The 15,882-nt window shown below is 51.7% G+C and overlaps 1 protein-coding gene across 5 annotated transcripts in view; it reads left to right on the top strand.

The window, feature by feature from the left end:
* The window catches only part of Prima1 (proline rich membrane anchor 1), a 53,986-nt gene extending 38,575 nt beyond the window's left edge, over window positions 1–15,411 (top strand). For 4 of the 5 annotated variants that reach the window (XM_060388093.1, XM_060388092.1, XM_021649436.2 and 1 more), the window contains 2 exons: window positions 8,265–8,394; window positions 13,616–15,411. In XM_060388093.1, the coding sequence (XP_060244076.1) occupies window positions 8,265–8,394; window positions 13,616–13,718 (233 nt within the window). In that variant the 3' untranslated portion in view covers window positions 13,719–15,411. Of the gene's footprint in view, window positions 1–8,264; window positions 8,395–11,046; window positions 11,216–13,615 lie in introns of all 5 variants that reach the window. The other variant, XR_009593068.1, reaches the window with a different exon arrangement.
* The last annotated feature ends 471 nt before the right edge of the window (window positions 15,412–15,882 follow it).

Below are 15,882 nucleotides of genomic sequence, written 5' to 3'. Positions count from 1 at the left end.
TGTTCCATGGCTTCTCCCAAGTTACAGTGGCTGTAAACAGATAAGATCAAGCATACTGAATGCCTTGCCCAGCTCAGAGCCTGGACTTAACTCCAGCTCTCGATTCAAAGCCAGTGAGGACAATCACTGCAGGAAACTGAGCGATGGACACCCAGGGAGGAGGAGCCTCTGGATGTGAGGAAGATGTGATCACGCTTCCTCAGGTCAGAAGTCAGGAGCAGAGCAAAGCCGAGGAAGGGGTCTCCTGATGCCTTCGAAGCTCAGAGATAGAAGCTGGAATTGGGGACATGCCCAGTGTGGGGCAGGATCTGGATGAAGGCCCAGCTCCTGCTGAGACTGAGGAGGACCCCTTATTATTAGCTGTCTCCAGCCTGGGGCCAGCGGTGGACATCTCGGAGATGCTGTGTACACAGGGAAGCTGAGATGAGGCTAGAGGCAGACAAGGCTTTTAGGGCTATATGGAGTGTAGGGCCAGGGTCCTGAGTGTCCCAGCAAAGGTCTAGCTCATCATCCCCCACGTTTCTCAGCCATAGATAGTCTTAGTGGCACACTGACCCCACACCACCCTCTTCAGAGCCTGAGAAAGTCCTTATTCACATCATGCTGTGGCTACCCCCCTGGCCCAGTCATCTGCAGCACACAGGGGCACCTGCATGGCTGGGAATGTAGTCATTTCCATCAGGGCTGCAGGAGGGCTGGCAGGCACAAGACAGGCTAGGTACAGCATTACGTGTCTCCATATTGCTTCCCAACATGGGTGGAGGCCTAGGATCTTAATACGGTGTTCCCCTCACTGGGTACACCCTAGCAACTCTAGATATGGGGACTGGGTTCAGAGCTGTTAATCTGTGGTTTCAAGTCTAGCCCAGTCCATGGTGTCTGGTGAGAAAGGAGGAGCAACTCCACCCCCACACTGACCCTGAGGCCTCCATGGGTGGTGGACGCCCTGGCACAGGCTTCCCCGTGGATGGCATCCCTGTGGATGGCCAGCAGCTGCTGAGAGTCAGTTCCTTGTATCCATAGACAATGGGGCTTTATGTGGGGCAGGCAGTGAGAGGGAGTGGTGTCCCTCCCCCACACCTCCTTCCTTAGTGGACATTGGGTCTGTGTCAACCTGTCCAGCAGTGGCAGGGCTTCAGACACTGATCAGGGGAAGAGCTGGGAGCTTGTGAGGGAACTCCTGAGCAAGCAAGCATGCTCTTTGCTTTGGGCCCAGCTCAGAAAGCGGGGCTGAGACTGTGAGGTTACAGCACAGCCCTGGAAGATCCCCCTGCCTCTCCAAGACTCAGTTTCCCTTCTGGCCCCCAAGGGACTGTGAAACAGGTCCTGGCACAACTCAAATCATTACCATAGCTCCTCACTTCCCTTAGAAACCATACAGAACCCGGGTGTGTCCTGGGTCACTGTGTGTCCTGTGTTCTCAAACCTTTCTTAGAGGAGCAGGAAAGCTTCCTCAACATTCTTGAGGTACCAGGAGGGAGAAGATAGAAAGGACCCCCATGCTAAGTACCAACTGTGCCATGAAATTGACCCCTGCTCAGTGGTGTGTGTGTGTGACTCCTGTCACCTCTGTTCAGTGGTGCTGCCAAGCCCATGTAAACTGAAGACATAACGATTTGGGGCCCAGCCTGACCTTTGCCTGAGGTATCCCACAGTGTTCAGGACGCAGGTTCAGGGTCCTTACCCCTGGAGGGAGCAGGGAACTGACCTCTAGTACAGGGACAAGCCAGTGCTGGCCTGATTTGTCACTGCTTGAGAGCCACATGTGGATATGGGCTGCTCCAGAAGATGGAAGTAGGAGGCCCAGAGTGGGGGCTTTCCTCACCTGAGCATGGCCAGCATAATGAAGGCCAATTAGACCTACAGCCCTTTCAGTTCCCAGGGAGCCAGCCCCAAACCACTGGGGCAGCCTGCGCATGAGTCACCAAAGACTTTGAAACCCAGGAGAGATGTCTAATGATGTCCCCAAGGCCTGTGGTGTCCCAGCAGTTCCTGGCATTCAGGCTGGGCCTAAGAGCAGGGTGCCTCTGGAGAGGGCCACACACAGGGTTGAGAGACTGCTCAACAGACACAGCCATGACTCAAGATGGAAAATTACTGTCCAGCTCTCCCCAACCCAGCCAGCCTCTCTGGGCTCAGGACTAACGGGTGTGCCCTACTAACTGGCTTTCTCATGAATTCTGGGGAACCAAGCTCAGGTCTCATTCTTTCCCCCTCCCCCCAAGACAAGTTTCTCTGTGTAGCCTTGGATATCCTGGACTTGCTTTGTAGACCAGGCCTGGCCCTGAACTCACGGAGATCCTCCTGCCTCTGCCTCCCTGGGTGCTGGGATTGCAGGCGTGTGCCAGGTCCTCTTTCTAATGCAGCAAGCACTTTACAAACCAGTCTATCTCCCGGCCCCAGAAAAGTGACTGTGGATGCCTCTGCTCTTGACTGTGGATGCCTGTGACTCATTCTCTTAAGCTCCAGCCGCTGCAGCTTTCCCGCCGAAATGGACTGTGCACTGAACTGTGAGCTGCCATAAAGCTTTGCTCCCTCAACTTGCTTCTGTCTGGGAATCTTATTAGAGCAACAGGAAACAAAACTAAGACAGCCCCTCTAATTCATTCCTGCCTCTTCTGGCCCCTACCCCCACCCCATTACGTCTGGGCATAGGTGGCTCTCTTAGGCTCCCCATTAGTACATGCCGAATTGGCTGCAAGAGCTGTTACCAGGTCCCTGGCTCTGTGGCCTCAATTTCTCCACTGCTAACAGGGAGTAAATCAAACGAAGCACCACATACCTGACTGTGTGTCATCAAGTCTGCGAGCCCCATAGGGAGGGTTTACGGGCTCCTCCATCCCCTTAAATAATCGTCCAGAGGGTGCACATGCGTGTCCTGTGGTTCCTGATCTGCTAATCCCTCTTCCCAGCCTAGCCCTCACCATGTGAGTAACTGATGCCCTTGAGGCACCTCTGCTTGCTGCTGGCTTCTTTTACTCTTCACAGAAGTCCCTAGGGCAGGGACTGCCTCTATCCTGGTCACTGCCTGGATTCCTCCCTCCTACACTGCTGTAGAAATTCCTTAGGGCAGAAAGCTGGGGATCACTGTCCGTCATCATCATCACCACCACCATCATAATCAGTCATTTTCAGTTAACATAGAAAGTAGTAGACTTCACTGAAGCATTGTCATACATCTATACCATCATACAATGTTCTCATTCCTGCCTTTCTACCTCCCTGCACTCTTTTCATCCTCTTTCTGCCCCAAATAGACTTCCCTTCGGCTTTCACATCACACGTATTTCACTGTCTTCTCCCTTTCCCCAGCGCCTCCCTTAGGATGGATCTTTCCCTCTCCTCCCTTGATCCTCTCTCTACTTGACTACATTCATGTCTGTGTGTGTGCATGTATGTACATTTAAATCCTAATTGTTCATCTAAGAGAAAACAGTGTTTGTCTTTCTGAATCTGGTTTGTTTCACTTAACAATCTCTGGTTTCATCCTTTTATTTTTTCCCCTCAGATATAACCATTTCATCTTTCTTTACAATTGAAAAAAAGTTGTGTATATGGACAACATTTTTTTGTTTTTGTTTTTGTTTTGTTTTGTTTTGCTTTGTTTGAGACAGGATTTCTCTGTGTAGCCTTGGCTGTCCTGGACTCTCTTTGTAGACCAGGCTGGCCTCAGACTCACAGAGATCCTCCTGTCTCTGTGGATCACATTTTCTTTTTCTGTTCACCTGTTGAAGGACATCTCAGCTTGTTCCATGCCTTAGCTAATGAACATGGATGTGTAAGTATGTTTGTGACAGAGATCCTCCTGTCTCTGTGGATCACATTTTCTTTTTCTGTTCACCTGTTGAAGGACATCTCAGCTTGTTCCATGCCTTAGCTAATGAACATGGATGTGTAAGTATGTTTGTGGCAGGAGTTAGACTCCTTCAGACATGTACCCAGTGATACAGCTGAGTTACATGGTATTTCTAGTCAGGTTGAGAACCCTCCTTTCTGAGCCCCATAGTGGCTGTAGCCATTTAGGCGCCCACCTGCAGGAACAAGGTTCCTGTGTCCTCACATTCTCACTGGAATTCGCTGTCATTTGTTCTCTTGGTGATAACCCTTCAGACAGGTATGAGAAGGAATCTCAGAGTCATTTTTATTTCCATTCCCTTGTGTTGGCCCCTTTTCAAGGATTTATGGACAACTGTGTTCCTTTTGGGAATTCTCCATTAGCTCTCTGGCCTGTTTATTGATTGGGTGGTTTGTCTATCTATTTTCTTCAGCTCTTTATATAATCTAGATATTAATCCCATCTGATGTGTAGTTGGCAAAGATTTTTTAGCAGGCCATCTCTTCTCTCTGATGATTGTTTCCTTTGCTGTGCAGAAGATTCTTAATGGCATGCAGTCTCCACAGGCAGCTCTTGGGGTTATTTCCTGGGCTCCAAGTCCTTTTCAGAAAGTCCTGGCCTGTGTCTACATCCTCAAGTATTTTCCTCTAATGGCTTCAGACCTCTGGGTCTTAAGTTACTTGAGGACCACTGTCTTGTTGCCATTGCCCATTGTTTCATGAATCTGAAATGTTCTGGATGTTTCAGGAAAGTCAGCCAAATCCACTCCATTACCCCGTGTTGCCTGGAAGCAGAAGTTCCAAAGCTTTTAACCATGGTGTCCAGGACCCAGCCCAGGCTTCGTACTCACTCCCAGCCCTGTGCAGCATGGGCTGACTAAAAAGAATGAGACTCCCTTGACACAGCAGACTGGAGCCTGGACCCTTCTCCAGTGCCCTCCTGGTCTGCCTGTCTCATCATCTGCACAGGGTCAGGAGAGGTGACCGACACGTCAACTTCACTGAGGCCCAGGAAGTGGTGACACGACCCCTGAGGTCTCAATATAGCTCTTGCCTTTCTGTCACGTTTAAAGAGAGTGACAGAAACAGCAGAGACACCGAGGCGGTTCTTTCCTGGTGCTTGACACTCCCTTGTCTGGCCACCTGCCTGTCACCCAGGATTGCCATCTCAGTGAGTAGGTCGCCCTTCCTTTGCATATTGGCAATCAGTGCTTGTCGCATCGTTCGGAGATTGCTGGTTCTTCATGCAAGAAGATCAGGTCTTAGTCAGCTTCATATTCATCCCTGGGCAGCTGGCGCCAGGTCCAGCTGAGGATGGTTTGTGTCTGATTCATCTCTCTACCCCCAGCTCCTAGCAGTGGGCCCTGAGCATGCTCAGTACAGGCTCAGTTCATGTCCAGGGAAATGCATGCATGCATACATGCACGAATGAGCCCTATCAGGAAGCTCTCTCTAAATACGATCCTTTAGGCTGCCCACACGGTGAGATTTATCATCATCACAGACGTACTGAAGGAAATCGAGGCAGTGACTAGGCTGGTGGGCAGCGCCAAGACCTTCAGGTCTCCACTCTAGGCCTCAGATAAGTTGGTCCAGTGTTTATTCTCTTTCCTGAAATGACAGCACCCAGGCTTCCTCCAGCGCTGGCATTCTCTAATCAACTCCAGCAAGGATAAATCCGAACGCCATCTTCGAATCTATCTCTGGTTTTGTGAACAAAATCCATGATTTACGCCTCAACCCGATCTCTTGAAATACCTCCTCTTCATGGGTGCAGTCTTTCTGCCTTGGGTTGTTTCCTTCCACACAGGAGGGGTTCGTCTGCACCTGCTGAGCCCCACATGGTCTCAGACAGAAGGACACACAACGAGAGCTAGCTGCCCCCATCCTGGTAGCAGAGTGTAAGGAAAGGAGGTCCTGCCAGATTCCAGACTGAGGCCTAAAACCTCTAAGGAGGCCTAAAATCTCTAAGGAGGGCCTTGCTGGCACCTCCGAGGGGAAATTCTAACTTAGGTGTATCTAGTTCACTGTGAACATCCCTAGCGGATGGGATCTTTCTCTGTGGTTACAGAATGGAGCACCTTCGCCTTCCTGTGTTCCCAAATGCCCTGAAACACTAGACTGAGGGGCAGCTACTCACTGCAACTACACACAGGAAGACTGCAGCTGCCCCATGCTGGGGGGAATGACCCTGGGAACATGCCCCCAAACAGGTCAGAGCCTAGGAAAGAGTCACGGAAGTAAAAAGAGCTTTGTCCTCCATGAAAAGGAGGTGCAAACCTTTGCTCTGGGCTACACCAGATCACCCCTGGAAAGACTCCACCAAGTCAAGGAGGCTCTCAAAGGGGGAGATTTGAGGTTGGCTATTTATCAACAAAATCACCGAGTGAGCTCATGGGTGGGAACATGAAACCCGAGCATCCCGATGGCTCTCCCGGCCCGTTCAGGGTCTGTGCAGGGACTGACTGCCTAAGACCAGCTCTTTGCAGCGGACAGCAGCCTGGTAGTATCATTGTCTCCAAGTTGCATCCAGAGTGTCTCTGGTACTTCTCAGGATCTCTGAGGAGCCGAGGTTCACTCTAGGGACTGTGCATTTGTTAATGGGCATACCCAATCCTTTGGGAGCCATAGGATGTCTTCCTGGTCCCCAGGATGTGCTCACCCCCTTCTTTCTATTTCTGCTCATCCTTTGTGGAGAGTACCAGAGTGTGAGTATCTGGGAAAGCCATCTAGGTGTTTGCTTATGATACTGATCACACACATACACACATACACACACACACACACACACAGACCACACAGGACCATCCTACAACATGTATTTACCCATGAATATGAAACATCAATGTCTATACAAAACACTCCCTTACAGATGTTTATTGCAGCTTTTCCTAGAGACCAAAAATCTGCCAACAGCCTAGGAGTCCATAAGCAGATAGATGAACAAACAGTTGTAGCACACATACACACAACATACACACAACATACACACAACCTACACACACCATAGGAATACTACTCATCAACAAAAGAGAGAACTTCCCAGCTACCTGGGTAAATCCCAACACCTCTAAATAAATAACGAATGCCCGTCACAGGAGCCAATTCATACGAATGCCAGAAACAAATACATCTTATCTGTTATTTATCAACTGCTAAGATGGTTGTCCTGGGTTAGGCGTTGTTGAGGAAGAGACTCAAGGATATTTTGAAAGTCTTGGGAATTATGGGTGTGGCTTCTGCTGATACAGTCATTTGTCACATCTGTCAGATGGTGTATTGACAGAAGGGACTCTCCCCTGGGCACATCCGTGTGTCCTTAGAGCATCTTCCAGTGGCTCCATGCATTCTGTTGTCTGCTGCAGGGACAGAGCTGGGGGGCGGGGGAGGGGCATACCTGGTCTTGTGCAGCTCTTCAGGTATACTGATGACCGATGACTCGTGTAGCCCTGTGTGTCGGTGTGATCTGCCACGTTCAACTCCATCTTCCCCTCTTTGCCACCTCATTAGTCCAATTACTCCTTCAAATTGTAGGTTCAATAGATAACAATATTTTTGAGGCAAGGTCTTATGGTGTAGTGCAGGCTAGCCCGAAGCCTTCCATTCCCCTGCCTCAGTTTCCAGTGGACACCAAGCTGGGAAGGACTTCAGGAAACCCTCTCTCTGCTCCTGTGCCTCTTTCCCATCCCCTCCCCCAGACCACTGTAATACCCAGGCCTCTGGGATGGGGCCCCAGGCTCTCTCTTTGAGAGACTGGGGCTCACCTTCCCCCAGTCTCTGGAGACCCTACTCCAGGTGAACAGCAAAGCTGCCCAGACCAATGAGGAAATGGGCTTACCCTAAGGGCTCCTCATGGGTAGGGCAAGGACAGGAGGTCTTTGTGGAGTCAGGTGTCAGAAGCTGTGACGGTCACACCGCTTTCCGTGCAAACTAAAAAAGCTGCTGGTAGCCTCACCTGGGCCGAATCCAGGCAGCTCTCACGAGAAACTCAGTTCGGAAATACACAGAGGGGGCCAGCCTCCCTCTTCTTCTCCCCCTAAGTCCCCTGTGAGCCAGCTGACCCACCCCCAACCACAGAGGCCCGGGATTTAATGCCTCAACTGAGAGAATGAGATGTTCTGTTATTTTTCATGGGAAATTAAACCCGACCCTGCTGTCAGTTACCTCATGCCTGGGAGGATGGAGGCCTGCTTAGCCAGGCGCTCAACCCCTGCTCCGAGCTGCCAAGGCGGGATGGAGGCCCCGAACGGGGGGGAGGGACTGGCTGGGGGCCAAGCATGATGTCACCCGCTGAGGTGGGGGTAGGGAAGGCAGAAAAGGTCAGAGGGCCTTCCTTGGGGTGATGGATGGGCTGTGAGCGCCACTCCCAGCCAACATCACACAGACCCACCTCGCTTGCTCACAGAGGCTCGGTCTCTGGTCTCTTTCAGCTCCCAACTCTACCTCGTGCCCTGCAGAGGACAGCTGGTGGTCAGGGCTGGCGATCATCGCTGCAGTCCTCTGTGCCTCCCTCGTGTTTCTGACCGTGCTGGTCATCATCTGCTACAAAGCCATAAAGAGGTGAGTGTGCAGCCACCGTGCCAGGTGGAGCCACTCTGCCAGGACCCGGCTGGGCTGGGATGTCTTCAGTTGCCGGGGCACTTTTGAAAATGATAAAGACGGACACAGTCACGGGTCAGGGGCAGGGGAACCTCTCTATCCCTAACGGTTTAATGCTTGCTGTGAATTTGCTGCAGTGGCTACAGTGGTTTCCTCTTTGTTCTCGGATCTTTAACATTTTAGAGTTGAGCTCACACACACCTTCCCAGTGTTAGGAAGTTTTACACGTCTGCTTCAGAAAATACAAAAACCATACAAGAAACATTGCCAAACACCAAAGGGTAGCAGTCATTAATAATATTTCTGAGAAAGGTTTTTTTTTTTTAGCCCCTGATCTCCAAGCTCTAAAAGTTACTTCTAACTAGTAGTAGAATAATTATTAGCATCTCAAATATTTAATTTTTTTCCTTCTGAGTCCACTCTTCTGTGTAGCCTCGCTTTAATGATTCAAGAACAAAGAGAATTACAAAAGAAAATATTAGGGTGAGGGTGTGGTCAGGTACTAAGGCCTGGACCTCAAGGGGTGGGCTGGGACACCTGGGCAGGAGAGAGGGAAGACATGAACTGCTTCACAGACCCGGGCGTGCTCATCCCCGGGGTTTGGGGTTTGCTTCTAGAACTCAGATCACAGGATGACCGTCACAAACAAACCAATGCTGAGTCCCCAGGAACTGATTGGACACCTTGGCTTGTCACTAAGCTTTGGGTTCATCTCTCTGCCCTGTGTCCCCAGTCTATCTCCCACCTTCCCCCAGTGTGCCGCATTTTCCAGCTTAGGAAACTGAGTCTCCAAGGAGCCAGGAATCTGCCTTGGTATCAGAGTTTGAGTCCAAAGTTGTGTGGTGCCAAAGCCCACTCCTTGCCATGCTGGGGTGCACAACTAAAGCTGAGTTGAAGATGAGCCTCCACACTCCTGCCAGCCCTTCCTGGGGATCGGGAAGGAGGGACTGCAGAGATTTGATGTCTGTGCCCTGCTGAGATCAGAAGGACAGGTGGACCTACAGGTTTAGAGTCCCTAAGACCCAGGAACTCTGGGCACAGTCCTGGCTTTGGACACCAAAGTGAATAGAGTCTCCCATTGCTAAACTTATGAATGCTTACTATGTGCTGGCTCCTCTAACAGAGACAGGTAATGTTTGGATGATAAGGATTATTTTGCCATAAGCTATGCACATGATACCAGGCAGGAAGGCTGATGGTCCCCAGGCCTGGGGACAACTGCCTGCTGTGGGTACTCAGAGAGGTCGTGCTGAATCCCAGTTCCAGTCAATAACAGTTGAGCCCTGAGCCTTGTGAGACTTTCAGAATTAGAGTGTGAGCTGTTCCTTATATACCTTGGGGTGACGGTGCAGATGCCACCCTCGACTGAGCCGTGGAGGTGACTTATCCTGGAGCCAACAAGGTTTGACATGGTCAAGTTTGTCTTGTCCTTTTGTCCCAGTGGGCTGTGGGTCATCTGGCCTTACACACGGCTTTTGGGCTTGGATCTTGCCACGTTCAACTCCATCTTCCCCTCTTCGCCACCTCATTAGTCCAATTACTCCTTCAAATTGTAGGTTCAATAGATAACAATATTTTTGAGGCAAGGTCTTATGGTGTAGTGCAGGCTAGCCCGAAGCCTTCCATTCCCCTGCCTCAGTTTCCAGTGGACACCAAGCTGGGAAGGACTTCAGGAAACCCAGGACAATCCTTCCTGGGCTGCCAAGGTCACCTTGGGAACCAGTTCCTAGGAAGAACAAGGGGTTTGTGTGTGCCTGGCGCCCGAGTAAAATAGATAGGGGCTGCTTCCAAGGACACACTTACGTTTTTGTTTTGTAGCTGTCTATTCTGCTGTCTGGAACCTCAGAAAAGCAGACGCCCAGACTCTCAGTGGGTCAGGTGACACAATGGGCTACCTCTGCCCCACAGCCCCTCCTGCAAATGATATCTACCCCCTATCCTGTGGGATCTCAGGGGTTTAGAGAGCTGTCCGAGAGCCTGGGATATCATGGAGTTCTCTGTCTGGAGCTCCATGTGGGGCTCGGCAGTACTTTCTTCATCATCCTCACTAGGAAAGGCTCTGTCTACTACAGGTTCATGACTCACCTTCACCTGGGTGTGGAGAGAGAGGTAGCATGTACCATCTGCTTCACTTAGGTACACCTTGGTGGCTGGAGAAAGCTTTTTCTGGCTTTGGGCTTAAGGTTGGGGGAACCAGTATTCTTTAGAGGAGTCTCACGCCTCTGTGTGTTGGGGTGTGGGGGTGTGGAAGGCTGGATAGCAGGAAGGAAGGATGAATGCATCTTTTCCCTCCACCGTGGGCTGCTCCGAGCTGTGCTTCAGCCACCCCTCCTCAGTAGAACAGTAACTGGGGGTAACAGTGTCATCTCATTGCCAGCAGAGCCCTAGAGCCCAGGCAAACAGACACCGGTGGAGGCCGTTCCTACAAAGGTCCTTCTGGGCTCTGTAGCTGGAGCCCTGCACGTGATGCCCTCAGCAGAGGTCAAGAGCACCTCGTGGGTGCAGTCAGATGGTCTTTAAATGGGAAGACCACTGCCACCCCCTTCTGCCATCCCTTCTGCCCACAGGCCAGGCCACATGGAGACACTCACTTCCCTTCTCTTTTGGTTTTAGGAACCAGGCCATTTAGAGGAGTTCTCTGTGGCCTCTGCTTTGCTTAGAGGGACCAGCCCAGACTGGCCCACAGGTTGGAGGATCAGGAGGAGTCCTAGCAATGTCTGCTAGCTCTTCCAGAGCCTCAGAAGGTGAAGGCCAAGTAGGAAGTCTGGGCAGACTGGAGACGGTATGATGGCCACTGCTGGCCAGTCAAGCGGCTTCCATGATGCCTCTCTGACAGCAGCGCTGAGAGCTAACGGATACTTACAGAGCGCTTACTGTGTGCTAGCCACTCACCCACACGCTTCATGTGCACTAATGTGTTTAATCCTTCCAACAAACCTGTACGGGGGACGCTGTTGTTGTGCCCATTTTATAGAAAAGGAAACTGAGGCTCAGAGAAGTTGCATAGATTTCCTGAGTTCACACAGGTAGAGAGGGTTGGAAGACTGAGGTTCTAAAAGCTGTGGCCTCTGCCCCTTAACATGGCCAGCGTCCCCCATGAGTACCATGTTTGGTGAGAGAATGGAGTTGCAGAGCTACCTTTTGTTTTGGGGATTCAGCTTTCACTGGCACCAGTGAAGCCCAGAAGGTTTTGGGAACAGCTAGGACCAGAGTATGGGGAAATGAACAGAGTGGGTGTTGGCTCTGGTGCCAGAAGATACACAGGCCAAGTATCATGAGGGCCCTTTATGTCATCACCACCATGAGCTGACATCTGGGACCTTTGGGGCCCTGTGATTAAAGCTGGGTGAGATAGAGTTCTTAGAAGGCTCAGTAAGACTTTGAGGGCTCTCTGGGAGGAGGAGCAGGGAGGCCTTCCCAAAGAGACTGTTCTTAGGAAAATGCCTGCTGGGGACCTAAGGGGACAGCCAAAGATGGCAGTCCAGGTCCTACTGCCATGAAGCGGGGGCTCTTGGCAAATCAAAGCTTTCACTCAGCCTCAGTGTTCTGCCCTCTGCCCATGAAATGACTCTTAACTCCAGCCTAGCTTCTTCCGGGGGCTGAGAGGACTCTGTGCAAAGCATGACATACCCTACAGAGGAGGATGTGTGGGATTTGATCTTGCCTTCCTAAAAGCCACCATGGCCAGGCTCAGCCAACTGGGGTGGTGATTTCATCTGTGAACGCCTGCTACAAGAAAGAGGGAAACGCGAATAGACTGGACCTTAGAACGTCCGTGAGAAGTCCTGATCATCCTGTGACTCCACTGACCATCTCCCTGCCTCCCCACCCCACCCCCTTGCTGAGATTGTGCAAACAGAGTCCATCCAAAGGTCTTTGAACCAGTCACAAAATACTATCCCTGTCCTTAGCAGAGACTCTGAGGATGCTTGTGAAGGCAGAAGCCATCAATCCCCGAGCTTTCGAAGATGACTGTAAGTGTCTAGTTTAGATAATACCTAGCAAGAGCCACTCATCCTGGGTACCTCTGAAATCATCTCCACCTAAGACAGCCGTATAGTGGTGGGAAACACAGATTGTACGGCCCAGCCCAGAAGGATGCCAGAGACCTCCTGAGTGAGGAACAAGGACTTCAGCCAGTCCAGGAAGTAGCACTGAGGTTTTACACACCAAGCAAGGGGGCTAGACCCTTTTCAGTGCCTCCCTCCTCACTGTCTTCATCCCTCATATACGAGAAATGGATCTTGGGCTCAGAAGCCCCTGAAATGAGCTTCAGATGGTTCAGTGAAACTGTTAAAGATCCACTGTCCAGGAATGATATTTTGCGACTGATTGAAAGACCTTTGAATGGAATCTGCATAATCACAGCAAAGGGTTTGGGGGGTGGGGTGAGGCACAGGGAGATGGTCAGTGGCATCATCAGGACTTCCCGCATGACACACTAAGGTCAAGTCTACTCACGTTCCCTCTTTCTTGTACCAGGCAGTGCATACTAGCTCATCACCACTGCCATAACCATCACCAAAATCACATCATCATTACCATCTCCACCGTCTCTATATTATCACCACTATCACAGCCTCCAAAACCTCCACTACCCCCTTCACCATCATTATCATGCTAACCATCAGCGTCACCCTCTCCTGTCACCGCCAGCATCTCCAACTACCACCATCATCTCTTCCACCATCGCTGACCCCTCCTCTACCATGCTTATCACCATGACAACCACCACCACCAGCAGCAGCAGCAGCAGCATCACCTGTACCATCACCACCATCACCAGCTGGCATTACTAATGCCTCCCCTACCCTCACCACTCATTCATCACATTTGCCATGATTTTGATTGTACAGAGGCAGGATGCAAAATCCAGTCACTAACGCCACTCCCTATGAACCAACAGCCCCAAAGGGATCAATCAGAGCTTGATTATACTAGGCTGGCCACACATTTTGGTTTATCCAGAAGAGTTCCAATTCAGACTTGTTGCCCCCTTTCCTTCTCAATAGGCCCTGGCTTGCATACTAAGTTATACAGTTATACAGACGCCCTAGTAAGAGTCTACATAGCTTCTGATTGACCCCACAGAGGTCTAACCTGGACTCTGGCTGGGAGGTTACACCACCACAGTTTCTAGGAACTAATGGCTTCTTTTCTCCCCCTACTTAATCCTTTCTAGGAAACCGCTGAGAAAAGATGAAAATGGCACCAGTGTTGCTGAGTACCCCATGAGCTCTGCCCAGAGTAACAAAGGGGTGGATGTGAGCACTGCGGTGGTGTGAATCTGCAGGCCTTGGACCCACTGGCTGGAAAAACACCTTGGTGGCACTGGTGGACATGGGATGGCAGGTGGACATGGGCTGACCCTGGGCCTGTCCAGGACTTCATGCTTTGCAGGCCTCGAGCCTCCTGAAGGAGAAAGCATCCTCTTCCCAGGCTAGCCCTGGTCACCCCAGGGGTGCTGCACAGATACTAGGCTTGAGCCAGGCTCCCCGCATGTGGCCCCCCTGAGCAGCAGCACCACCCAGGGCTCTCCATACTCTCCTCTTTGTCTTGTGTTGGGCGCCCCGACTGTCACCCAGTTGCTAATGAAAGCATGTAGCCCAAGGAAAGCAGAGGGTCTGTCTGTCCTTCTGGGGCAGGCAGAGACCCCAGTTTAGCCAGAGGAAAGGTGACCCAGGGACTGCTCCCATTCTGGCAGCTTCCTCTCCTGCAGGAAGCCCACCTGCTTCCCTGTGGACATTCTAACAAAAGCCATCACACAGCCATGAGACAAATGTCCCCTTGCAAAGGTGCTTCCCACACATCTGGCCACCACTGTATCTGCCGTGGTCTTCCATCTCCAGAGCCCATGTCACCCTCCTTTGCCCACACACAGCGTAGCCTGCGGCTCCTGACTGCATGCCTGCCAAGGGAAGCAGTGAGCTCAGCTTACACGGTCCCCAGGAAATGGACTCCGTGTCTCCCAAAAGCCCAGACCGAGGACGTCCCAAGAAAGACAGAGGTTCCCTTTGCCTGACATCTCACACCTGGCTCTCCAGGAAGCATCAGTGTGAGCCAGGCCCTGTCTCACCGGACAGAGGTCACAACTTGTGCCAAACCCATGTGGTACTCTGTGCTAGGCCAATGCTGGCCTGGTGCTGTGTGCCTCCCCTTGTCCCCAAGAGTCCCCTGAAGCCTAAATTTGGTACTCAGAATGTTCCCCGGAGAAGATGGCCTTCTTCTGGGTATCCTGGAAGGGGCTTTTCTCAGAGTGCCAGGGCTGTTATGGCACTGAAGCCTCCTGAGTGTGGGAGGAAGGGAGAGTGAGGAAGAGCCATCCAGCCTTGCCAACCCCCTGCCCACAGGCTGGTTCTCCTGAATACCACCCACACAGGGAGGCACATCCCTTGACCCCTGTGATTTTATGTCCCTTGGCCCCCTCACCAGCCACATGTACTTGCCTAGAAGGAAGAGGCCTCCTGGAGGGCAGCACAGTGTAGAGGTTTAGCCGGGTGTGTTAGCCCCCTCCTCAGTCACCAAAGCCAGGTCAACCGACAGACACAAAAATCAGTCCTATGTGGCTGGGTACCCTGAAGCTGCCGCTGTCCTGCAGCCCCAACAGGCACAGGCTAAGGGGAGGTCCAGGGCATAGCTCCTGTAAGGGACATTTGCTTGAGGACATGGTTTTGGCTTGGGTTTGAATTTCACCTTCACAGCATTACCTTGGCTCTGGCACAGGGTTGCCAAGATCCTTCTGTGGAGCTGCCCCCACCTCAGCCAGGACAGCACCTGGCAGCCCCCATTCGGATGTGGTCCCAAGTGATGAAGAAGCCAAAGCAGGTAGATCAGGGACAGGCTGACAGGGGTGAGAAGCCTGACCATCTCCACCCCAGTGCCTTGTCTCACACCTGCCCCCCACACACACCTTGATCTAAATTGAGATAGGGCCACAGTCCCCTGGTGCCTGTGTCTGCAGCAGACACTGGGCAGATAGGGGGGTGATCCTAGTTGTAAACATGCACATTCCGGAGCCTCACAGTCCAGAGACACCCCCCCCCCCACGCACACACATACACATACACATCTTGAGTTATCTAGTCCCAGGAGTGAGGAAGGGACACCCCTAGCTGGAAGAGAGCTTTCTGCTAGGGGACCTGGAGGGCTGGGCAGAGTCTGAGATTTCCACACACCGACATCCTGACCTTGGAAACCCAGGAAGTGCACAGTGGGGGTGTGCTGTCAGCCAGCAGGGTTTCCACTTCGCCTGGCTATGGTGCATGTAAACGCTCTCCAGTGGGCTTGGGTTGCCCCAGTACTCAGTTAGGGGAAGCCAAGGGAAGAGCCAAAGTTTGAAAAGGGTCCCCCGGAGAACAGCCTCCCAAGCCCAGAACTGACCATTCAGAGGACGCGTCTCCCGTCACAACAGAAGCCACTCGTGTTTAAACGTACAGAAAATCAGCGTCG

The sequence above is a fragment of the Meriones unguiculatus genome, chromosome 7 (assembly GCF_030254825.1).
Source record: "Meriones unguiculatus strain TT.TT164.6M chromosome 7, Bangor_MerUng_6.1, whole genome shotgun sequence".
In the NCBI taxonomy this organism is placed as follows: domain Eukaryota; kingdom Metazoa; phylum Chordata; class Mammalia; order Rodentia; family Muridae; genus Meriones; species Meriones unguiculatus.
Note: the sequence above shows the minus strand (reverse complement) of the source record. Positions and strands in the feature narration are given on the sequence as shown.